The sequence below is a fragment of the Bufo bufo genome, chromosome 2 (assembly GCF_905171765.1).
Source record: "Bufo bufo chromosome 2, aBufBuf1.1, whole genome shotgun sequence".
Lineage (NCBI taxonomy): Eukaryota > Metazoa > Chordata > Amphibia > Anura > Bufonidae > Bufo > Bufo bufo.
Genome location: NC_053390.1, coordinates 188,085,247 through 188,111,046, shown reverse-complemented (window position 1 = coordinate 188,111,046; position 25,800 = coordinate 188,085,247). Strand labels below are relative to the sequence as shown.

Sequence of the window (25,800 nt, the reverse complement as noted above, 5' to 3'; positions counted from 1 at the left end):
GGGACGAGATTCCCCAGCATCACAGGTGACGCTAGGGAGGCTCATCCCCGTCACCACCTGCCATTGGCTGCTCCCCCCGACACCGGATGTTTTCACCCACGCTCGGGGAGAAGCAGCAGTGGTGCGGGGAGCCAGGTAAGTATATTTATTGTGAGGGGTCCGGCAAATGGGGGGACATTTTATAGTCTTGGATAACCCCTTTAACTACTGATCTTAATGTACAAAATGTGCAAAATTATAAGAGGAATGCTCAAGTGATCAGAAAAAAAGGCTTAAAGGGAACCTTTTATCAACTTTATGCTGACCTCACTGAGGGCAGCATAAGTTAGTGACAGACATTAAAGCTAAAAGTTAGTGGTTGCTGAGAACCAGCATCATAATCATTGCAGCACAGGCCTTGAAAAGAGTCAAATCTACCTGAGAAGAGTCATGGTTATTCATAATCTCCTGCTCTCCCCCTCCATCTGCTGATGATTGGCAGTTATCTCCTAGAGAGAAAGGGAGAAAACTAGGCAGAAGACTGTCCGTCATCAGCAGGTGGGCAGGAGAGCAGGAATCCATGAATAACCATGACTCTTCTCAGGTGGCCGTGACTCTTTTCCAGGTCTAGTCTGAAATTATTGTGATCCGTGGTTGGGCAGTTTCCTTGCGCACATCTTTTACTTATTTCTATTTTTCTTTCCGAAACTCTTTTAGTAACATAGTAACATAGTTAAGGCCGAAAAAAGACATCTGTCCATCCAGTTCAGCCTGTCATCCTGCAAGTTTTACTATTTCTTAAACTCGATAAACTCTGTGTGATAGACGAGACTTTTATTTGTAGAAGTGCCAGACTTCTTTATCTTTACGCACGTCCACAAGGAAAGATCATTTGTAAGGCGGCAATCAAAGAACTTTAAGACATCAGTCATCAAGGGTAATAAGTGTGAATTAGTAGATGGCCCCTGGAGTTTTTTTAAGCCGCATGTTTTTCTCTGTGTGGAAACCACACTGTGTGTTCCAATAGCAGCTTTTCTATGCCATATAGACTTGGCCTTTGCACATTGTCTGGGAACATTTGCATTGTGCGCCAGTGCTGCGAGCTTAAGGCGAGCTTCCAATGCATCCATTTTTAAATGAACCTTTTTGGGCCTGTATTTTGATACAAAATGGTGATAAACCTCTAGTTCTCCAGCATGCAAAAACTGAGAGAGATGATCAAGGTCTTTTAGGACTGTGGGATTCATAACCACATCGTACAGTGCAAGATATGGCTGGGAGTTTTCTTTCATCCAGGGTTGGCAACGACGTTCAAGTTTTGTTAATGGTCTGTGTGCACACGCATTGCACATTTCACCGTGATCCCATTCATGTTGATCGGTCACATGCATTAGCAGAGATTGCCACAGTTCTCGGAGCACCTCGCCATTTCTTTTGCTAGTAGCGCAGCACCACCACAAGTGTTTCTTTATGCTAGGAATCCATTCTGCTATTACAGAACAATTTTCCTTCTTGCTTGCAGCTTGAAGACGTTTCTCTAGGCTCTCTGTGTACTGCCAAACATCATACTTATGATGGATCCTGTAGTACTGCTCACAAGTCTTTCTTATTTTTGGTTGGTAGTCTGTGACCACTGATTTCACCTCAAACCGGTTCTGTAGTATCCTTTTTAAGCACTTTACAAATGCTTTCTGTTTCAAAGCTGCAGAGGAGTTCTCTTTAGTTCCCTGAATAGTTTCAAAGTCTACAATTCTTTTGGTAGCAACATCAAGGAAAGTGTAGATCCCATACTTGGAACCGTCCTCATAAGTACCGCATTTTCCGTTACCTACAAGACATAGTTGAGTACCTAAAGAAGCTACGTTGAGTCTCAACCGTTCCTGCTGCCAGTGAACGTTCACCGTGGGAAAGAGATACTTTCGCTGATATAGGTCATATAAACTGCGTGATATGAACTGCAGTCCCAACAACTCACACATGTCCCGTACTTTGGAAAAATTTGATCCACTAAATAACACAGCAGCCGAGCTCAAGACATTTCCAAGAGCAGATTCACCTCTGGTGGGCTGACTGTGCCATACGTGGAAGAGGTGCCCTTTACGGCACTGACCAGTCACAGACAAGTAAGAGCCCAGAACATGTTTTTGGGTATGAACAACTGGGGCGTAACAGTGTTCAATTTTACATTTAACATTTGCAAACAGAACGTCAAGGCATGACTCGAAGACAATAAATTTGCGTTCCTTTACACAGTTCTCGTCAGCAGATTCTTGATGCATACTCCTGTCCCTATCCGAATACACAGATGAATGAGGTGTGTGGCCCTCTGTTAGTGCTGGGCAGCGAGCGGATTTCGGGACCCCTGGTTGTTTTGGCTGAGTTGACTGTTGTAAGCCGTAAATCATAGGGTTATCTTTGGTACTTACATAGGAGCTAGCAGTAGATGTGTGGTACCCATGGTCATGCTCAATCTTCCAAGCCGGCCTTTCAACATTGAACTCAAATTCCGGCCACTGCGCACCTTTGTCCTCAGTATTTGTATACGGATCGGTCTGTGTGATGGCATCCACCATGAAAGGGGATTGTTGTGGAGGGGGAGAGTCATGGAAAGAGGTCAAGTTAAGTGGTGCGCAGAAACGTGTGGGTATTGCGTCCGGTCTCAGAGCTCTTCGCTTACTGTGTCCTGGAGCGTAGCATTCTGACAAAAAATGGTCTGAGCAAATGCGAAAAGAGCTGTTATTCTTTTTACAGAAAATGTTCTCAGCCAGAGCATCAATGTTTTCGAAATACTGATGGTTATTCTTTTCGATACTTGTGAGCCACAGCTTTATCCTGGAGAGACTAGACGGGAATGTGTGCATTGTGAATCCACCCTCAATGAAATTCTTCTTGGTAGTCTTATTAATACAGCCACTGACGATACAAGAAGGCATGACCGACTCTGAAAGAGAAAGAAAAAGTTAGAAATCATCAGCCCACATTATACATACAGATTAAAGCGCCCATACATTAAGGGTTACTCGCAAATTCTGTGCAGGAAAAAAAATGCAGCCTAATACAGAACCAGCAAAATGGATGAGATCAGGCAAAGCTCATGTGCACTTTTCTTAGCTGTGGAAATTGACCTGTTGTGTGGATTTGTTGCACCAAAACCGTGGCAAATAGTGCAGACTTGTGTGTGCTTTGGTTGAAGATTTTGGAGTGTTTCTGCCTCAAAGCAGCCTCCCGTTGTTTTCAATGGGAAGCAGCACATGGAAAAAAAGAGCAGCATGTCCTATCTTGGGCAGAATCTGCACTGAATCTCCCATTGAAATGAATGGGAAGCAGAAAAAAACATCTCCGTGTAAGTCCATGTGTTTTTTTGTGTTTGTATTGAAGTGAACACCCACTGGTCAACAAAAGCCGCCTCAAAAAAACGCATCAAAAACCGTGTTTTTCAAAATCGGCTGACGACATATGAACAAAATCATTGATGCTATCAGATGGCTCTTCTGGTCTTTTCCATCCTGGGGATGGCTGTATTCACTAAATCTTCCAAATAGTGGGGTTGGGTACCCCTGGACAAATACTCAGTGTAGTATCACCTGTGGGTCTGTATACATCCTTATTCTAGTTACATCTGCATCATCTACTGGTTTTTGTACCCATTCTGTAATTCTTATGCTTGACTATACTTGGTCATGTCATAAGACATCAGTCATGTAGCACATGAAAACAAAATGGAGGGGTCCACTGAGGAAGGGGTGTATACCCTGAAACGCGTCTGGTTCTGTTGGGACAGTGAGCTTTTTCTATCTGCAGGGATCTATCCACGGGATTCGCCTATTTCTGCTATTATTGCTCTTTTATGGACTATTTGAGTCACTTTCTACTGTGCATTACCTTCTAATTAGATGCGCTGGAGCACGCAATCCAGGATCGCATTGAGCGTTCGACACCGTACCGCTGTGAAGCCGAGGAGTCACGTGAGGCGTCACGTTGGAGACTCCATACCACGTGGGACGCCGCGTTGGGTAGAGCGGCACGAGAAGCGAGCAGACTGTCCAGCATGTGACAAAGTGTGGTAAAGTATATCTGCCACTGTCATTATTACCTGTTTATCCTGCTGGGGAAGCGGGACACATCTACGGTTGTTGGGACATTATAGAGTGCTTATGTAGCATTGCCGGCAAGAGGCTGAAAGAGTTTGTCCTTTTATCCTGACCTATCGGAGCATACCGCTGGGCCACAGATTAGGATTGACATCCACGCATTATCATCATCCCTTGCAATCATTTATGGTCATTAGAGAATATATATCGGGACTTTTGTCATCCAGTGTCCAGATTCTCTATCAGGGTGAATAGCATCTCACACTGTCCCTGCTGCTCTGTGCTTTGTGCACACAGCAGCATGGAGCTTACCATGGCAGCCAGGGCTGAATAGCGTCCTGGCTGCCATGGTAACCGATCGGAGCCCCAGGCTTACACTGCTGGGGCTCCGATCGGAGGAGGAGGGGACCCTGTGGCCACTACTACCAATGATTAAAACTGGGGGGGCTTGGGTGGGGCGGCGCACTGCGCCACCAATGTTTTTAATACTGGGGTGGGGGGCGCACTGCGCCACCAATGATTAATACTGGGGGGCACACTGCGCCACCAATGAACATAACTTTCTCATTTATTCATATACAGGAGGCGGGAGCTGGCTGCAGAATCACATAGCCGGCTCCCGACCTCTATGAGCGGTAGCTGCGATCCGCGGCACCTGAGGGGTTAACTACCGCAGATCGCAGCTACCGCTCATAGGGGTCGAGAGCCGGCTATGTGATTCTGCAGCCAGCTCCCGCCTCCTGTTCAATTTGAATGAATGAGTAAGTTAACATCATTGGTGGCGCAGTGGCCAAAGCCCCTCCCCTCCTCTTCCCATCTGTCTCTTTATTGGCGGCAGCGGCATCACAGGGGGAGGGAGACACTGCTTCCTTCTCTCCTGTGCTGCTGTGGGAACACGGATCGCGCTGAGAGCAGCGCGATCTGTGTTCCCCATACGTTATCGGAATATCGGCAAAATAGATGCCGATACCAATAACGGTCAAAATCCTGAATATCGGCCGATAATATCGGTAAAACCGATAATCGGTCGATCCCTAGATAATACACCACCAATCACCATCCTGCGATCCTGATAGGTGATGGTGACAGCGTTCCTCTCCTTTTATGTCCGGGAGCCGAGGAGAGAGGAGTGCTGCACGGATCTCCAGAGCCAGCACCCCAATCTGTGCCCAGCACCCCTTCACCAAGGTATTTAGGGAAAGGTTACGGACAGGTTAGGTTAGGCAGGGATATTCAGGGAAAGTTTAGTTGAAAAAAAAAAAAAAAGTTTTTGGTTGCATCACCCTAAATCTGGTCTCTGGGGTCCACAGAAAAGCTGTGTGACCCTAGACAAAAACCAACTTTTTTTGGGGCGCAAGCATTTTTTTTTTTTTCTGCGTACGCTGACTGTGGCCGGCACTCTTAGCGCATCGCACACCCCACCGCTGATCAACATTTTTTTCAAATTTTTGGGCCTTTTTTTTTTTTTTCTGTTAGGTTTAGGGTAAGTCCGCGAACACCCGTGCCCCCACACACACCAAATAAAGTTTAACATTCCCCTTCCCCTATGGCCCGCCGGATGTTCTCGGCCGAGGAGGCATACGCCTAGCTTGCCTCCGAGTCAGAGAGCCCCGGTGAGGACGAGGATGACCCCACTTTCCTTTTGTCATCCGCGTCTTCCTCATCATCTAGCGATGATGATGAGCCCCCAAGGCGGCGGAGACGCCGCCAGGCGGAGCAAGGGGACCGCCATGCTAGGGACCCTGTGGCCCACACTAGTACAAGCAGCTCTGGGGCTCGTACTAGTTTTTTGGCCCACTAGTTAAGTCCACCGGAGCCCCCTACCGGTGAACTTGCATGGTGTACCCCAAAGCATTTTGAGCCCGCGATTCCTGACTTTGTAGGCCAACCAGGAATCCAGATTTCCACAGTGGGCTTCACTGAATACGACTACTTTAGTCTTTTTTTCAGTGACCACTTTGTAAATCTGATGGTGGAGCAAACGAACCTGTACGCCCAACAGTTCGTTGCTCAAGACCCGGGCTCCTTTTTGGCTAGGGCCGGTGGCTGGACTCCGGTCAGTGCAGCCGAGATGAGGACGTTTTGGGGCCTCGTGGTGCACATGGGCCTAGTCAAAAAACCTAGTGTCAGGCATTACTGGAGTAGGGACGTCCTCTACCAGACCCCACTTTACAGTACGGCCATGACACGCTCCCTGTTTGAGGCCATCCGGAAATGCCTGCATTATTCAGATAATGTCCCCCCCCAAATTTTTGGAGGCCTATGTACCTGGAAGGGAGGTCGCGGTTGATGAGTCTCTCATTGCTTTCAAGGGGAGACTCATTTTCCGCCAGTATGTTCCCTCTAAGCAGGTGAGGTATGGCGTGAAGCTGTACAAACTTTGTGAGAGTACCTCAGGGTACACCTACAAGTTTCGTGTGTACGAGGGGCGAGATTCCCGTATTCAACCCCCAGAATGTCCCCCCACTCTGGGTGTTAGCGGGAAACTGGTGTGGAACCTTATGCACCCACTGCTAGATAAGGGTTACCACCTGTACGTGGATAACTTTTATACTAGTATCCCCTTGTTCCAGTCCCTCGCCGCCAGATCCACTTATGGGACCGTGGGGAAAAATCAACGCGGCCTCCCTACCCAACCCCTCCAGGTACCTATCCCCAGGGGTGAGACCCGTGCCCTTACCAGTGGAAACTTGTTGCTGGTCAGATATAAGGACAAGAGGGATGTCCTTGTACTGTCCACAATTCACGGTAACGGCATCACCCCTGTCCATGTGCGAGGTACCGTGACAACGGTCCTCAAGCCCGATTGTATCGTCGACTACAATCGGTATATGGGAGGAGTTGATCTCTCTGATCAAGTCCTCAAGCCATATAATGCCATGCGCAAAACCCGCGCATGGTACAAAAAAGTTGCGGTCTACTTGGTACAGGTTGCCTTGTACAACTCTTTTGTGCTGTCCCGGAGCGCTGGCAACACAGGGAAATTCCTTCAGTTCTATGAGGCAGTCCTCAAGGACCTGATCTTTTCTGAACGGAAAAGAGCAGGCCGGGGTACCTCGGGAACTGGAGGCGCCCGGATCGTCCCTGGCCAACACTTTCAAGGTGTGGTCTCGCATACTAGAAAGAAAGGATAGACCCAAAAAAGGTGCAGAGTGGGTCACAGGAGGGGGATACGGAAGGACACCACCACTCAGTGTGACACGTGCCCCGATCATCCGGGCCTCTGCATTATTGGTTGCTTCAGGGAGTACCACACTTCCATGGAGTACTAAATTTATATTCCCCTTCCCCAATTTAGCCACTGACAATCGGAAAAAAAACTATGGTTCTCAGACTTGAGACACTAAAACAAAAACAAATTATTTTTTCAAAAATATTATTTTGTAAAACTAAAATAAATAAAAAAGTAGACATATTAGGTAACGCCGCGTCCGTAAGAATCTACTCTATAAAAAATACCCCATGACCTAACCCCTCAGATGAACACGGTAAAAAAAACGGTGCAAAAAAGGTATTTTTTGGTCACCTTACATCACAAATAGTGTAATAGCAAGCGATCAAAAAGTCATATGCCCCCCAAAATAGTGCCAATAAAACCGTCCTCTCATTCTGCAAAAAATGAGCCCCTACCTAAGATAATCGGCTAAAAAAAAAATTACATTTTTGTTTATAAAAGGATAATATAGTGTAAAACCTAAATAAATTTTAAAAAAAGTAGATATATTAGGTATCGCTGCGTCCGTAAGAATCTGCTCTATAAAAATACCCCATGACCTAACCCCTCAGATGAACACGGTCAAAAAAATAAAATAAAAACGGTGCGAAAAACAGCAATTTTTTGGCAAATTTTCCATTTTAAACCGTTTTTTTTCCAGTAACAAAGCAAGGGTTAACAGCCAAACAAAATTTAATATTTATTACCCTGATTCTGCAGTTTACAGAAACACCCCATATGTGGTTGTAAACTGCTGTATGACCAAACGGCAGGGCGCAGAATGAAAGGAACGCCGTATGGTTTCTGCGAGGCAGATTTTGGTGGCCTTTTTTTTTGGCACCATGTCCCATTTGAAGAACCCCTGATGCACCCCTAGAGTAGAAACTCCATAATAGTGACCCCATCTAAGAAACTACACCCCTCAAGGTATTCAAAACTGATTTTACAAACTTTATTAACCCTTTAGGTGTTCCTCAACAGTTTATGGCAAATGGAGATTAAATTTCAGAATTTCTATTTTTGGTAACCTTGCCTCACAAAAATGTAATATAGAGCAACCAAAAATCATATGTACCCTAAAAACAGTCCCAACAAAACTGCCACCTTATCCCGTAGTTTCCAAAATGGGGTCACTTTTATGGAGTTTCCACTCTTGGGGTGCATCAGGGAAACTTCAAATGGGACATGGTGTAAATAAACCAGTCCAGCAAAATCTGCCTTCCAAAACCCACACGGCGCACCTTTCCCTCCCACGCCCTACCGTGTGCCCGTACAGTAGTTTACGGCCACATATGGGGTGTTTCTGCAAACTACAGAATCGGGGCAATAAATATTGTTTTGTTTGGCTGTTAACCCTTGCTTTGTTCCTGGAAAAAATGGATTAAAATGGAAAATTTGACAAAAAATTGAAATTCTTAAATTTCATCTCCATTTGCCAATAACTCTTGTGGAACAGCTAAAGGGTTAACGATGTTTGTAAAATCAGTTTTGAATACCTTGAGGGGTGTAGTTTCTAGAATGGGGTCATTTTTGGGTGGTTTCTATTATGTAAGCCTCACAAAGTGACTTCAGACCTGAACTGGTCCTTAAAAAGTGGGTTTTTGAAAATGTCAAGATTTGCTTCTAAACTTCTAAGCCTTGTAACATCCCCAAAAAATAAAATGTCATTCCCAAAATGATCCAAACATGAAGTAGACATATGGGGAATGTAAAATAATAAAATTTTTTGGAGGTATTACTATGTATTATAGAAGTAGAGAAATTGAAACTTAAAAATTTGCAAATTTTTCCAAATTATTGGTAAATTTTGAATTTTTTTTTAAATAAAATTTTTTTTACTCCATTTTACCAGTGTAATGAAGTACATGTGACGAAAAAACTATCTCAGAATGGCCTGGATAAGTCAAAGCGTTTTAAAGTTATCACCACTTAAAGTGACACTGGTCAGACTTGCAAAAGATGGCCTTTTCCTTAAGTTGAAAATGAGGGGTTAATAATTATAATTTTTTTAATCCCTTCATCCCTATTTTACTATGCATTCTGTATTAAGAATGCTATTATTTTCCCTTATAACCAGGTTATAAGGGAAAATATTAAAATCTATACAACACCTAACCCAAACCCTAACTTCTGTGAAGAAGTTCGGGTCTGGGTACCAAACATGCCGATTTTTCTCACGCACGTGCAAAATGCATTAAAACACTTTGCACTCGCGGGGAAAAATCGCGCATTTTCCCGCAACGCACCCGCACGTCACCCGCAACGCCCGTGTGAACCCAGCCTTATACTTACCTTCTCCCCACCTATCCGGTCCTGTGCACTGTCCCCTGCTCATCCATTTTCCAGTCTCCATCTTCTTTTCTTCCGGCCAGGTATGTACATGGTCACCTATGCTGCTGCAACGAATGAGTGGCTTCAGTTGTTTTGTGCCACTTGGCAACATGTCACTGCTGAAGACAGTCATTGGCTAGAGCAGTGCACGTGTCTATACATGGCCAGAGGCCTGTCTAGCAGGTGTGCAGGTGGGGCAGTGGCCCCAGGGCCAGTAGGACTTCCCAGGGTTTCAGTGGTAGGAGTCAGGTACAGTTGATGCGTGTGGTAGAGCAGGGAAAACCCACAAGACATCGGCGCCACCTGCATGGAGACTATAACGTTCTGAAGGGTGACACCCTAAAGTGGACCGTGGCCTACAGGACTCCAGAACACAATGCCAGAACGCAGGTGCAGTAATAGGGGCAAATGGGCCAATATCAGGCACATAAATGGGGGCATCAGCAGGAAAGGTAGGGTGGATACTGGAAAAGTGGGAAGCCAAAGATTTCTCCCAAAGTCCTGGATGGAGAAGATAGGAAAAGTAAACGATTACATCAACTGTAAATCAGTATTATGTGGCATTGGTCATAGTGTGGTGTTCCTGGGTTGGGAGCCCACTCCGCCCCATTCTGGACCCCCAGTTACGCTTCTGGGCCACATGTAGTGTACTTGGCTGACATCCACACCCCAAGCCAAGCAATGTGCTGATTTTCTTGATGAAATCTGCTGTTCCTGTAAACGCTGCGGACTTTCCACACACAATCTGCAGCGTATACTTTGAGCAGCATTTTTTAACCACTTAAGGACGACAGGTTTATACCCCCCTAGTGACCAGGCCCTTTTTTTTACAAATCGGCACTTCACAACTTTAAGGCTGACTTCACACGGGCGAGTATTCCGCGCGGATGCCATACTTGAGTTGAACGCATTGCACCCGCACTGAATACCGACCCATTCATTTCTATGGGGCTGTTCACATGAGCGGTGATTTTCACGCATCACTTGTGCATTGCGTGAAAATCGCAGCATGCTCTATATTCTGCGTTTTTCGCGCAACGCAGGCCCCATAGAAGTGAATGGGATTGAGTGAAAATCGCAAGCATCCGCAAGCAAGTGCGGATGCGGTGCGATTTTCACGCACGGTTGCTAGGAGACGATCGGGATGGAGACCCGATCATTATTATTTTCCCTCATAACATGGTTATAAGGGAAAATAATAGCATTCTGAATACAGAATGCATAGTAAAATAGCGCTGGAGGGGTTAAAATAAATAAATAAATAATTTAACTCACCTTAATCCACTTGATCGCGGAGCCGGCATCTCGTTCTGTCTTCATCTTAGCTGTGTGGAGCAACAGGTCCTGTGGTGACGTCACTCTGGTCATCACATGATCTTTTACCATGGTGATGGACCATGTGATGACCGGAGTTACGTCACCACAGGTCCTTTTCCTGCAATCAGCAAAGAAGACGGCAGAAGAGAAGCCGGGCTGCGCTATCAAGTGAGGTAAATTTTTTATTTTATTTTTTTAACCCCTCCAGTGCTAATTTACTATGCATTCTGTATTCAGAATGCTATTATTTTCCCTTATAACCATGTTATAAGGGAAAATAATACAATCTACAGAACATCGATCCCAAGCCCGAACTTCTGTGAAGAGGTTCGGGTTTGGGTACCAAACATGCGCAATTTTTCTCACGCGAATGCAAAACGCATTACAATGTTTTGCACTCGCGCGGAAAAATCGCGCGTGCTCCCGCAACGCCCGTCTGAAAGAGGCCTAACGGTTTATTGCTCGGTCATGCAACTTGGCACCCAAATGAATCTTACCTCCTTTTCTTCTCACAAATACAGCTTTCTTTTGGTGGTATTTGATTGCTGCTGAGATTTTTCGTTTTTCTGATATTAATCAAAAAAGACCGCAATTTTCTAAAAAAAAGTGTATTTTTAACTTTTTCTGGTAAAATTGTTCAAATATAATTACATTTCTATACAAGTTTGTGTCAGAATTTATTGTGCTACATGTCTTTGATAAAAAAAAAAATCCAATAAGTGTATATTTGTTGGTTTGCGCAAAAGTTATAGCGTTTACAAACTATGGTACAAAAATGTGAATTTCTGCATTTTGAAGCAGCTCTGACTTTCTGAGCACCTGTCATGTTTCTTGAGGTGCTAGAATGCCAGGATAGTATAAATATTAGGGGTGCACCGAAATGAAAATTCTGGTCCGAAACCGAAAATTCAGGATGCCCTTGACCGAAACTGCCTTTTTGCCCAAATACTTTTAAAATACTTTTTTTTTAATGATTTTATTAATAATTCTTTTTCATGAATTTAATAAATCATATTATATAACATGGTGCTTCCTCATACACAAGTGATTGTACAAAACAACAGTGCAAGAAACAGTTGTAAAACCAACCTCAAACTGTAAACAGACGTAGCCTCAGGTCAAGAACAAATTTTTGCTGGGCTACACAATTTTTTTTAAATGTAAATAAAATAACTACACACAACTTGGACTGCTTTCTATTTAAGTAAAAGTGGCAGGTTTCTTTTCAAGAACAAAAGTTGCTCAGCTTTCTCGCATGTTATGGGGGGGATCTGTGGATGACGGACACTGTTATGGGGGGGATCTGTGGATGACGGACACTGTTATGGGGGGGGATCTGTGGATGACGGACACTGTTATGGGGGGGATCTGTGGATGACGGACACTGTTATGGGGGGATCTGTGGATGACGGACACTGTTATGGGGGGGATCTGTGGATGACGGACACTGTTATGGGGGGGATCTGTGGATGACGGACACTGTTATGGGGGGGATCTGTGGATGACGGACACTGTTATGGGGGGGATCTGTGGATGACGGACACTGTTACGGAGGGGATCTGTGGATGACGGACACTGTTACGGGGGGGATCTGTGGATGACGGACACTGTTACGGGGGGGATCTGTGGATGACGGACACTGTTACGGGGGGATCTGTGGATGACGGACACTGTTACGGGGGGGATCTGTGGATGACGGACACTGTTACGGGGGGGATCTGTGGATGACGGACACTGTTACGGGGGGGGATCTGTGGATGACGGACACTGTTACGGGGGGGATCTGTGGATGACGGACACTGTTACGGGGGGGATCTGTGGATGACGGACACTGTTACGGGGGGGATCTGTGGATGACGGACACTGTTACGGGGGGGGATCTGTGGATGACGGACACTGTTACGGGGGGGATCTGTGGATGACGGACACTGTTACGGGGGGGATCTGTGGCTGGCACTGTTACAGGGGGGGGGGGGGATCTGTGGCTGGCACTGTTACAGGAGGGGATCTGCGGATGGCACTGTTATGGGCTGGGGGGATCTGTGGGTGGCACTGTTATATATGTGCCATCCACAGACCCCCCAGCCCATAACAGTGCCATCCACAGACCCCCCCCCCAGCCCATAACAGTGACATCCACAGACCCCCCCAGCCCATAACTGTGCCATCCACAGATCGCCCCCGCCTCCCCCCCCCCCCACGGCTGCCGCCAGTATACAAATATAAGATGTTATATTAATTTATTGGTTATTAAACATGCCCCCTCAGTCCTATTACTACCTTACATCCTAATCGCTTCTGTAGAATTCAGGCAGCTCAAGCCGGGCGGCCGGCGCGTCTCTCACTGACGTCACTTGCCTGCGCCGCCGGCTTCATTCAGGCACATGACAAGAGTTACGCTGCCGCCCGCCTGGCCTGCCTGAATTCTACAGATGCGATTAGGATGTAAGGTAGTAATAGGACTGAGGGGGCATGTTTAATAACCAATAAATGAATATGACATCTTATATTAGTATACCGGAGCGGCGGGGCGGGGCTATCATATTTTCTGCCGATATGTACCAATATCGGCCGAAATGGATTAGGCCCATTTTCGGCCGATATTTTCGGCCGCCGGAATTTCGGGGCACCCCTAATAAATATCCCCCAAATGACCCCATTTTAGAAAGAAGACACCCCAAAGTATTCGCGGAGGGGCATGGTGAGTTCATGTATGATTTAATTTTTTTTCACAAGTTAGCGGAAAATGACACTTTCTGAGGAAAAAAAAAATAATAATAATAAATAATAAAGTTTCCATTTCTGCTAACTTCTGGCAAAAAAATAAATAAATCTCCCACGGACTCACTATGCCCCTCAGTGAATACCTTGGGGTGTCTACTTTCCGAAATGGGGTAATTTGTGGGGTATGTTTACTGTTCTGGCATTTTGGGCGGGGCTAAATTGTGAGCAACCCTGTAAAGCCTATGGCCCCTTTCACACGGGCGACTATTCCGCACGGATGCAATGCGCGAGTTGAACGCATTGCACCCGCACTGTATACCGACCCATTCATTTCTATGGGGCTGTTCACATGAGCGGTGATTTTCACGCATCACTTGTGCGTTGCGTGAAAATCGCAGCATGCCTTATATTTAGCGTTTTTCACGCAACGCAGGCCCCATAGAAGTGAATGGGGTTGCGTGAAAATCGCAAGCATCCGCAAGCAAGTGCGGATGCGGTGCGATTTTCACGCACGGTTGCTAGGAGACAATCGGGATGGAGACCCGATCATTATTATTTTCCCTTATAACATGGTTATAAGGGAAAATAATAGCATTCTGAACACAGAATGCATAGTACAATAGGGATGGAGGGGTTAAAAAAAATAATAATAATAATTTAACTCACCTTAATCCACTTGCTGGCGTTTCCGGCATCTCGTCTGTCTGCTTCTTTGCGGAACAGGACCTGTGGTGAGCATTCATTCCAGGACCTGTGGTGACGTCTCTCCGGTCATCACATGATCTTTTACCATGGTGATGGGTCATGTGATGGACCATGTGATGACCGGAGTGACGCTAATCAGCGACTAATCAGTGACTGCGGTGTGGTGGGCTGGGCGCTAACTACCTAACAAGTAGCTAACTAACTGGCGGTGATAAGTAGGGCTGAAACGATTACTCGATTAAATCGAGTAATTCGACACAAAAAATCCTCGATGCAAATTTTTTGCATCGAAGATTCGTTTGTCATGTGACCACAGAGCGGGAGTGAAATGCTTGCTATTACTCCCGCTCCGTGGTCTCCCGCGGCGCTTGGAATACTTACCTTTCCAGCAGGCGGCCTTCGGACACTCCCCAGTACGTCCATGGTCCCGCGCTGCTCTGACCTCCTGACGTACGCACGCCGTGACCTGACGCACTGTGTGACGTCAGGAGCAGAGCAGCGCAGAACGATGGAGTGTGGGCAGCGCCCCTGCTGGAAAGGTAAGTTGGTGAAACCGAGGGGGTGGGGGCGCAACTAAGGCCAGGCGCCTGGAGTGCACAGCATCATAGAAACCAGTGACGCTGTGCAATCCGGGTGTCAGGAGGAGCATGGCAGCAGAGCTGATGGCACAATGGGGGCAGAGCTGATGGCACAATGGGGGCAGAGCAGATGGCACAAGGGGTGAGGGTGAGCAGATGGCACAAGGGGTGAGGGTGAGCAGATGGCACAAGGGGTGAGGGTGAGCAGATGGCACAAGGGGTGAGGGTGAGCAGATGGCACAAGGGGTGAGCAGATGGCACAAGGGGTGAGGGTGAGCAGATGGCACAAGGGGTGAGGGTGAGCAGATGGCACAAGGGGTGAGGGTGAGCAGATGGCACAAGGGGTGAGGGTGAGCAGATGGCACAAGGGGTGAGGGTGAGCAGATGGCACTGGGGTGAGCAGATGGCACTGGGGTGAGGGTGAGCAGATGGCACAAGGGGTGAGGGTGAGCAGATGGCACTGGGGTGAGGGAGAGCAGATGGCACTGGGGTGAGGGAGAGCAGATGGCACTGGGGTGAGGGAGAGCAGATGGCACTGGGGTGAGGGAGAGCTGATGGCACTGGGGTGAGGGAGAGCAGATGGCACTGGGGTGAGGGAGAGCAGATGGCACTGGGGTGAGGGAGAGCAGATGGCACTGGGGTGAGGGTGAGCAGATGGCACTGGGGTGAGGGAGAGCAGATGGCACTGGGGTGAGGGAGAGCAGATGGCACTGGGGTGAGGGAGAGCAGATGGCACTGGGGTGAGGGAGAGCAGATGGCACTGGGGTGAGGGAGAGCAGATGGCACTGGGGTGAGGGAGAGCAGATGGCACTGGGGTGAGGGAGAGCAGATGGCACTGGGGTGAGGGAGAGCAGATGGCACTGGGGTGAGGGAGAGCAGATGGCACTGGGGTGAGGGAGAGCAGATGGCACTGGGGTGAGGGAGAGCAGATGGCACTGGGGTGAGGGAGAGCAGATGGCACTGGGGTGAGGGAGAGCAGATGGCACTGGGGTGAGGGAGAGCAGATGGCACTGGGGTGAGGGAGAGCAGATGGCACTGGGGTGAGGGAGAGCAGATGGCACTGGGGTGAGGGAGAGCAGATGGCACTGGGGTGAGGGAGAGCAGATGGCACTGGGGTGAGGGAGAGCAGATGGCACTGGGGTGAGGGAGAGCAGATGGCACTGGGGTGAGGGAGAGCAGATGGCACTGGGGTGAGGGAGAGCAGATGGCACTGGGGTGAGGGAGAGCAGATGGCACTGGGGTGAGGGAGAGCAGATGGCACTGGGGTGAGGGAGAGCAGATGGCACTGGGGTGAGGGAGAGCAGATGGCACTGGGGTGAGGGAGAGCAGATGGCACTGGGGTGAGGGAGAGCAGATGGCACTGGGGTGAGGGAGAGCAGATGGCACTGGGGTGAGGGAGAGCAGATGGCACTGGGGTGAGGGAGAGCAGATGGCACTGGGGTGAGGGAGAGCAGATGGCACTGGGGTGAGGGAGAGCAGATGGCACTGGGGTGAGGGAGAGCAGATGGCACTGGGGTGAGGGAGAGCAGATGGCACTGGGGTGAGGGAGAGCAGATGGCACTGGGGTGAGGGAGAGCAGATGGCACTGGGGTGAGGGAGAGCAGATGGCACTGGGGTGAGGGAGAGCAGATGGCACTGGGGTGAGGGAGAGCAGATGGCACTGGGGTGAGGGAGAGCAGATGGCACTGGGGTGAGGGAGAGCAGATGGCACTGGGGTGAGGGAGAGCAGATGGCACTGGGGTGAGGGAGAGCAGATGGCACTGGGGTGAGGGAGAGCAGATGGCACTGGGGTGAGGGAGAGCAGATGGCACTGGGGTGAGGGAGAGCAGATGGCACTGGGGTGAGGGAGAGCAGATGGCACTGGGGTGAGGGAGAGCAGATGGCACTGGGGTGAGGGAGAGCAGATGGCACTGGGGTGAGGGAGAGCAGATGGCACTGGGGTGAGGGAGAGCAGATGGCACTGGGGTGAGGGAGAGCAGATGGCACTGGGGTGAGGGAGAGCAGATGGCACTGGGGTGAGGGAGAGCAGATGGCACTGGGGTGAGGGAGAGCAGATGGCACTGGGGTGAGGGAGAGCAGATGGCACTGGGGTGAGGGAGAGCAGATGGCACTGGGGTGAGGGAGAGCAGATGGCACTGGGGTGAGGGAGAGCAGATGGCACTGGGGTGAGGGAGAGCAGATGGCACTGGGGTGAGGGAGAGCAGATGGCACTGGGGTGAGGGAGAGCAGATGGCACTGGGGTGAGGGAGAGCAGATGGCACTGGGGGTGAGGGAGAGCAGATGGCACTGGGGTGAGGGAGAGCAGATGGCACTGGGGTGAGGGAGAGCAGATGGCACTGGGGTGAGGGAGAGCAGATGGCACTGGGGTGAGGGAGAGCAGATGGCACTGGGGTGAGGGAGAGCAGATGGCACTGGGGTGAGGGAGAGCAGATGGCACTGGGGTCAGGGAGAGCAGATGGCACTGGGGTCAGGGAGAGCAGATGGCACTGGGGTCAGGGAGAGCTGATGGCACTGGGGTCAGGGAGAGCTGATGGCACTGGGGTCAGGGAGAGCTGATGGCACTGGGGTCAGGGAGAGCTGATGGCACTGGGGTGAGGGAGAGCAGATGGCACTGGGGTGAGGGAGAGCAGATGGCACTGGGGTGAGGGAGAGCAGATGGCACTGGGGTGAGGGTGAGCAGATGGCACTGGGGTGAGGGTGAGCAGATGGCACTGGGGTGAGGGTGAGCAGATGGCACTGGGGTGAGGGTGAGCAGATGGCACTGGGGTGAGGGTGAGCAGATGGCACTGGGGTGAGGGTGAGCAGATGGCACTGGGGTGAGGGTGAGCAGATGGCACTGGGGTGAGGGTGAGCAGATGGCACTGGGGTGAGGGTGAGCAGATGGCACTGGGGTGAGGGTGAGCAGATGGCACTGGGGTGAGGGAGAGCAGATGGCACTGGGGTGAGGGAGAGCTGATGGCACTGGGGTGAGGGAGAGCTGATGGCACTGGGGTGAGGGAGAGCTGATGGCACTGGGGTGAGGGAGAGCTGATGGCACTGGGGTGAGGGAGAGCTGATGGCACTGGGGTGAGGGAGAGCTGATGGCACTGGGGTGAGGGAGAGCTGATGGCACTGGGGTGAGGGAGAGCTGATGGCACTGGGGTGAGGGAGAGCTGATGGCACTGGGGTGAGGGAGAGCTGATGGCACTGGGGTGAGGGAGGGCTGATGGCACTGGGGTGAGGGAGAGCTGATGGCACTGGGGTGAGGGAGAGCTGATGGCACTGGGGTGAGGGAGAGCTGATGGCACTGGGGTGAGGGAGAGCTGATGGCACTGGGGTGAGGGAGAGCTGATGGCACTGGGGTGAGGGAGAGCAGATGGCACTGGGGTGAGGGAGAGCTGATGGCACTGGGGTGAGGGAGAGCTGATGGCACTGGGGTGAGGGAGAGCTGATGGCACTGGGGTGAGGGAGAGCTGATGGCACTGGGGTGAGGGAGAGCTGATGGCACTGGGGTGAGGGAGAGCTGATGGCACTGGGGTGAGGGAGAGCTGATGGCACTGGGGTGAGGGAGAGCTGATGGCACTGGGGTGAGGGAGAGCTGATGGCACTGGGGTGAGGGAGAGCTGATGGCACTGGGGTGAGGGAGAGCTGATGGCACTGGGGTGAGGGAGAGCTGATGGCACTGGGGTGAGGGAGAGCTGATGGCACTGGGGTGAGGGAGAGCTGATGGCACTGGGGTGAGGGAGAGCTGATGGCACTGGGGTGAGGGAGAGCTGATGGCACTGGGGTGAGGGAGAGCTGATGGCACTGGGGTGAGGGAGAGCTGATGGCACTGGGGTGAGGGAGAGCTGATGGCACTGGGGTGAGGGAGAGCTGATGGCACTGGGGTGAGGGAGAGCTGATGGCACTGGGGTGAGGGAGAGCTGATGGCACTGGGGTGAGGGAGAGCTGATGGCACTGGGGTGAGGGAGAGCTGATGGCACTGGGGTGAGGGAGAGCTGATGGCACTGGGGTGAGGGAGAGCTGATGGCACTGGGGGATAGTGGAGCTGATGGCACTGGGGGATAGTGGAGCTGATGGCACTGGGGGATAGTGGAGCTGATGGCACTGGGGGATAGTGGAGCTGATGGCACTGGGGGATAGTGGAGCTGATGGCACTGGGGGATAGTGGAGCTGATGGCACTGGGGGATAGTGGAGCTGATGGCACTGGGGGATAGTGGAGCTGATGGCACTGGGGGATAGTGGAGCTGATGGCACTGGGGGATAGTGGAGCTGATGGCACTGGGGGATAGTGGAGCTGATGGCACTGGGGGATAGTGGAGCTGATGGCACTGGGGGATAGTGGAGCTGATGGCACTGGGGGATAGTGGAGCTGATGGCACTGGGGGATAGTGGAGCTGATGGCACTGGGGGATAGTGGAGCTGATGGCACTGGGGGATAGTAGAGCTGATGGCACTGGGGGATAGTAGAGCTGATGGCACTGGGGGATAGTAGAGCTGATGGCACTGGGGGGAACTGATGCACTTGGGCTGATCGCACAGTGGGGAACAAAGGGTGTTGGGGACTAATGGCAGGGGGTCTGAGTTTTTATAAAGGAAAACATTATTTATAAAAGGAAAACTATTATTTTTTTCTTTTTAGAGTACTCGATTATTCGTAAAAAATAATCGATAGAATACTCGATTACTAAAATAATCGTTTACTGCAGCCCTAGTGATAAGGGACCCTTACAGGGGGGTGATCAGGGAGTCTATATGGGGTGATCAGTGGTTAATAAGGGGTTAATAAGTGACAGGGGGGGGGTGTAATGTGCGTGTGTGGTGATTGGTGCTACTTACAGAGCTGCCTGTGTCCTCTGGTGGTCGATCCAAGCAAAAGCGACCACCAGAGGAGCAGGTAGCAATATAGCGTCTGATATACCCATTTGATTGGTTCTTTTAAAAATCTACAGCCTGCCAGCCAATGATCAGTGCTGGTAGGCTGTAGTTAAACTTGAATACTGCGCAATCCTGTGAGCGCGCGTTTACAGGAAATCTCAGGTCTCACGAGATGACGCCAATAGTCGTCACTGAGACCTGAGAGCGCTGCCGTCCGGACACCTATCGGCGTTACCGTGACGGCAAGCGGTTTAAACATTTTGCAGGAGCCTAGTAAACAAACAAACGATGGAGAGTTGAGGAGCTTCTCTGGTCACTGACACCATCATGGCTGCAGGCTTCTCTCTGAAGAAGAAAACCATACCGCCCAGCCGTCCCAGATCTGACAGGACAGTCCTGGATTTCAGTGGCTGTCCTGAGGTGTGCCCCGCTGTGTCTATATTGTAATGGTGAAGCTTCACTATTCAGCAGCAGGCAGCCCTCACACATCGCACTGCTGGAGGAGATGGGAACGGCCTGTGTGATCCTCCTACACAGCCGCGCAGTGTGCGACAGTATCCTGCAGGGGGGGGGGGCCGCCAGCTGAGAGCATCAGAGGAACTAGGTGAGTATTTACTGGTTTTGTTTTCTGAAGGGGCACATATCTGGTGTAACCAGTGTGAGGGGGCACATATCTGGGCATAAGTACTGTGAGGGGAACATATCTGGCATAATTACTATGAAGGGGCACATATGTGGGCATAACTACTGTGAGGGGGTACATATCTGGCATAATTACTATGAAGGGGCACATATGTGGGCATAACTACTGTGAGGGGGTACATATCTGGGTATAACTACTGTGAGGGGGCACATATCTAGGCATATATACTGCTCGATCTTTTGTGCATAAGTACATGTCTATGCCTGGGCAGGACATCATATACCTGCGTAATTGCTTTATGTAGCTATATCTTTGTGTTTCCTTTTATTGTGCCAGGTGTCAGTTCCTCCACTTGCTTTTCCCCGACGCAGCTGGGCAGTCAATGGGCGCAGCATAGGGATATCAAGGGTTACACTAGGAAGAAGGAGACACGCAGTGGGATCGCCCTGTCTAGTGTGAGCTTGTTGATCCCCAGCGTAGGGGATCATTAGAGGAGGTCTTACTAAGAGGAAGAGACCCAGTTTTCCCTTCCCCTCCACCCCCTCTATGTCCCCTGGCACTAATATAACAATACTGTATTTATTCACCACTGAGTGATTTGTGATAAGTGTGTTATACCCTGGCGGGCGGCCTTCCGCTTCCTCTTCGGTTTTCACACTTGCGGCAGAGGATTCCGGCAGGCAGTTCCGTCGCCGGAACTGTCTGCCGTATCCGGCAATCCGGACGCAAACAGATGGCATTTGTCAGACGGATCCGGATCCGTCTGACAAATGCATTGAAATACCGGATCCGTCTCTCCGGAAAAACGGATCCGGTATTTATTTTTTCACAGATTTGCATGCGCGGACCGGAAGAACGGATCCGTTTTGCCGGAACACTTGGGGCCGGATCCGGCATTAAAGCGAACCTTTCACCCCATTTTCACTTTATAAACTAGCAACAGTACCTTATAGATTATCTTGAGTGTGTTGTTATCCATGTTAGTGCCGCTTTCCTGGGCTCTTTATACTTCAAAAAATCGTCTTATAAACTTCACATTCGGTGCTCCAACAGTCATGCAACCAGTCAAGGTGGTAGCCCTTCCATCTCCTCTGGCCGTACCGCCCCTGCCCTAACCCCTCCTCTATGCTCCTTAACTGACCGCCGGCTCAGTCGCCGGGACGGCGCTTCCGAAACCTGCGCATGCGCCGTCCTCCTGATTCGCCGCGCGATCCCGTCTTTCTTGCTGACAAAAGCGCGATCATGTAAGAGAATCGCGCATGCGCCTTACGCGATGCCGGCCTGTCTGCTCTCCTGTCTGCTCTCCCTCCCGTGCGCGCGCTCCACTATTGTCAGCAAGAAGGACGGGATCGCGCGGCGAATCAGGAGGACGGCGCATGCGCAGGTTTCGGAAGCGCCGTCCCGGCGACTGAGCCGGCTGTCAGTTAAGGAGCATAGAGGAGGGGTTAGGGCAGGGGCGGTACGGCCAGAGGAGATGGAAGGGCTACCCCCTTGACTGGTTGCATGACTGTTGGAGCACCGAATGTGAAGTTTATAAGACGATTTTTTGAAGTATAAAGAGCCCAGGAAAGCGGCACTAATATGGATAACAACACACTCAAGATAATCTATAAGGTACTGTTGCTAGTTTATAAAGTGAAAATGAGGTGAAAGGTTCGCTTTAATGCATTACAATTGAAATTTGGCATGTGTTCAGGATTTTTGGCCGGAGGGAAAACTGCAGCATGCTGCAGTATTTTCTCCGGCCAAAAAACGTAAGAGGGACTGAACTGATGCATCCTGAATGGAATACTCTCCATTCAGAATGCATTAGGATAAAACTGATCCGTTCCTTTCCGGTATTGAGCACCTGTGACGGAACTCAGTGCCGGAAAAGAACCCTAAGGCCCCTTTAACACGGACGAGTTTTCCGCTCGGGTGCAATGCGTGAGGTGAAGGCATTGCACCCGCACTGAATCCAGACCCATTCATTTCTATGGGGCTGTGCACATGAGCGGTGATTTTCACGCATCACTTGTGCGTTGCGTGAAAATTGCAGCATGTTCTATATTCTGCGTTTTTCACCCATAGAAGTGAATGGGGCTGCGTGAAAATTGGGGCTGCGTGAAGTGCGGATGCGGTGCGACTTTCACGCACGGTCGCTAGGAGACGATCGGGATGGGGACCCGATCATTATTATTTTCCCTTATAACATGGTTATAAGGGAAAATAATAGCATTCTGAATACAGAATGCATAGTAAAATAGGGCTGGAGGGGTTAAAAAAATAAAATAATAATAATTTAACTCACCTTAATCCACTTGTTCGCGCAGCCGGCATTTCTTCTGTCTTCTTCTGTGAGGAATAGGACCATGGTGATGAATCATGTGATGGACCATGTGATGAGCATAGTGACGTCATCAAAGGTCCTTTTCCTCACAGATGAAGACAGAAGAGAAGCCGGCTGCGCGAACAAGTGGATTAAGGTGAGTTAAATTATTATTTATTTTTTAACCCCTCCAGCGCTATTTTACTTAGCATTCTGTATTCAGAATGCTATTATAACCATGGTATAAGGGGAAATAATACAATCTACACAGCCTTGAACCCAAACCTGAACTTCTGTGAAGAAGTTCGGGTCTGCGTACCACAGTCAGTTTTTTATCACGCGCCTGCAAAACACATTGCACCCGCGCGATAAAAACTGAACAACGGAGCGCAATTGCAGTCAAAACTGACTGCAATTGTGTACCTACTCGCGCAGGTTTGCCGCAACGCATCCGGACACGCTTGTGTGAAAGAGGCCTAAGTCAACCACTAATTCAGTCTTTCTTGGGCACATATCTGGGTATAATTACTGTGAGGGGGGTACATATGTGAGCATAACTACTGTGAGAGGGCACCATGTGGGCATTACCACTATATGCTGGCACAAAGGTGGAATAATGATACACGCCTTAAAGGGATATTCCCATCTCAGACAATGGGGGCATATCGTTAGGATAAGCCCCCATTGTCTGATAGGTGCAGGTCCCACCGCTGAGACCCGCACCTATATTGAGAACGGGGCCCGGAAGTGAAGGAGGGCCCATGCGCAGCCGCCCTCTATTCATTTCTTTGGAGCCGCCAAAAATAGCCGAGCACTGGCCCCATAGAAATGAATGGGAGCCTGGACCACACATTCACTTCTATGGGAGCAGCGCTTGGTGGTGGACGGACCCCGGGAAATCTTGGGTCCTCCAGCCACAGCTCTCCCCGCTCCGTTCTCGTTATAGGTGTGGGACCCGCACCTATCAGACAATGGGGGCCTATCCTAGCGATATGCCCCCCATTGTCTGAGATGGGAATACCCCTTTAAGGCCTGTATCATTATTTTGGGCGTAATCAGAGGCGTGGCCTAGTATGGAAAAAAAATGTACTGTACATATTGCTCCTCTTTGTCTTTTCCAAAAGCTGGGGTGGGAGGAGGTATGTGAACACTAACTATTAAACAACTTGATATCTGCCTGTAGTGCATCTCCCCTCATCTACAGCCTAGGCCTGCACCTACATGTACTCACGGTGCAGCAGATGCCAGCAGTACGCCTGCACACAAGGCTGAGGAGCACTCGGCGGCCGGGCCCTTCCGCTGGCTGCCAGGAAGCGGAGAAGATGACTGGAGCGCGCGGCAGCGCCGGCCGGAGGGGGCGTGGTGGCGACGTCACGTGACTGCACGGTGCGGCCGCCTAGAAAACGTGTGACAGGCCGCGGGAGCCGCACTACTGACGCTGGAGACATGGTGCGGTTTTTTTATGCGACAGTGTTCATACGCTCATAATCGCATGGCACAAGTCCCATTCACATTTTGCATAAAACCTGGACCATTGCGATTCTCTGATAACGTTCTATTCTTAGCCCCCACCTAACCCCAGTGCCCTTTGTCACAACGTATATTGTTCCCTAAAAGCCTGAGATTATTGGAAAAACAACAATCCACATGTTTTTTTTTATACTCTTTTGGGAAAACGCATGCTATGGATGATGCATGCATCCAGCGGTCTAGTTTATTCAGACTTCGCCAAATCTACACCAGAATCTACATATCTTACATGAGGATTTTGACCTGGCAGGCACATATAATAATCTGTTGTGTTTCTGGCACCCTGAGGTACACCCTAATGGTGTGTATTGAGCATGGGTTTTCATTTGGAAAATCCACAGAGTAAGGGCTCATTCAGATGACCGTACGAAAGGTTCTGCATCCGTCCCACAAAATTGCGGACCTATTAATTTCAATGGGGCCTCAAAAGATGTGGACAGCACACTATGTAGTTCAGTTCTGTGGCACCGCAAGAAAGATAGAGTAAGTCCTATTCTTGTCCGCAATCGCCATTTCTATCATAGTGCCGGCCATGAGCGATCCGCAAAATGCGTAACGCACACGGCCGGTATCTGTGTTTTGCGGATATGCCATTTGCGGACTACAAAACACTACGGCCGTCTGAATGAGGCCTAATACGTGGGCACTCTCCGTGCAGCTGGCCCAGATGGATGCAGACGCATTCAACTTGAATGGGTCTGTAATCCGTCCGCACCGCAAAAAATAGAACAAGTTCTATTTTTTTGCGGTGTGGAGGCACGGACAGAAACCCTACGGAAGCACTCCGTAGTGCTTCTGTGCCTCCGTTCTGGATTGTGGACCCATTCAAGTGAATAGGCCTGCATCTGTGATGCGGTGTACAAAGGGCCGGTCTGTGTTGCATCCGATTTTTTTTTCAGACCCTTTGTAACAATGCCTATTTATTTCTGCCAAACAGACAAGAATAGGACATGTTCTATCTTGTGGGACTGCGGAACATACAGGTGTGCCATCCGCATTTTTTGCGGCTCCATTGAAATGAATGGGTTCACATCCAATCTGCAAAAAATGTGGATCAGATGCAGAGCAAAAATACGGTTGTGGGAGAGGGGTGTCGCGGGTGAGGGCAGGATGCGATGCAGGTGCGTTCAGGGAAAATCGTGTGAGTAGGCACGCAATTTCAGTCACTTTTTACTGCGATTGCATCCCGTTGTTCAGTTTTTTCCGCGCGAGTGCAATGCGTTTTGCACGTGCGTGAGAAAAAAATGATTGCAGTACCCAGACCCGAACCCGGGCCTTTTTCACTGAAGTTCGGTTTTGGGTTTGGTGTTCTGTAGAAAAAATAATAAATAAAATAATAAAAACATAACTCACCTCATCCTCTTGATCGCACAACCAGGATCCTCTTCTTTGTTCTTCTTGAAGGACCTGCAAAAGGACCTTCTATCTTCATTCAGCAGGACCTGCACTGACGTCACCAGCGCGATGACGTCAGCGAAGGTCCTTTTGCAGGTCCTTCAAGAAGAACAAAGAAGAGGATGAG

General features: G+C 49.7%; 1 protein-coding gene across 1 annotated transcript; it reads right to left on the bottom strand.

Moving 5' to 3' along the window:
- Window positions 1-520: 520 nt before the first annotated feature.
- LOC120988480 lies at window positions 521-24,041 on the bottom strand. Its single transcript, XM_040415974.1, has 2 exons — window positions 23,980-24,041; window positions 521-2,920 (listed from the first exon to the last, which is right to left on the bottom strand). The coding sequence occupies exon 2, from the start codon at window positions 2,910-2,912 to the stop codon at window positions 771-773; it is 2,142 nt and encodes a 713-aa protein (XP_040271908.1). The 5' UTR covers window positions 2,913-2,920; window positions 23,980-24,041; the 3' UTR covers window positions 521-770.
- Between the last annotated feature and the right edge of the window lie 1,759 nt (window positions 24,042-25,800).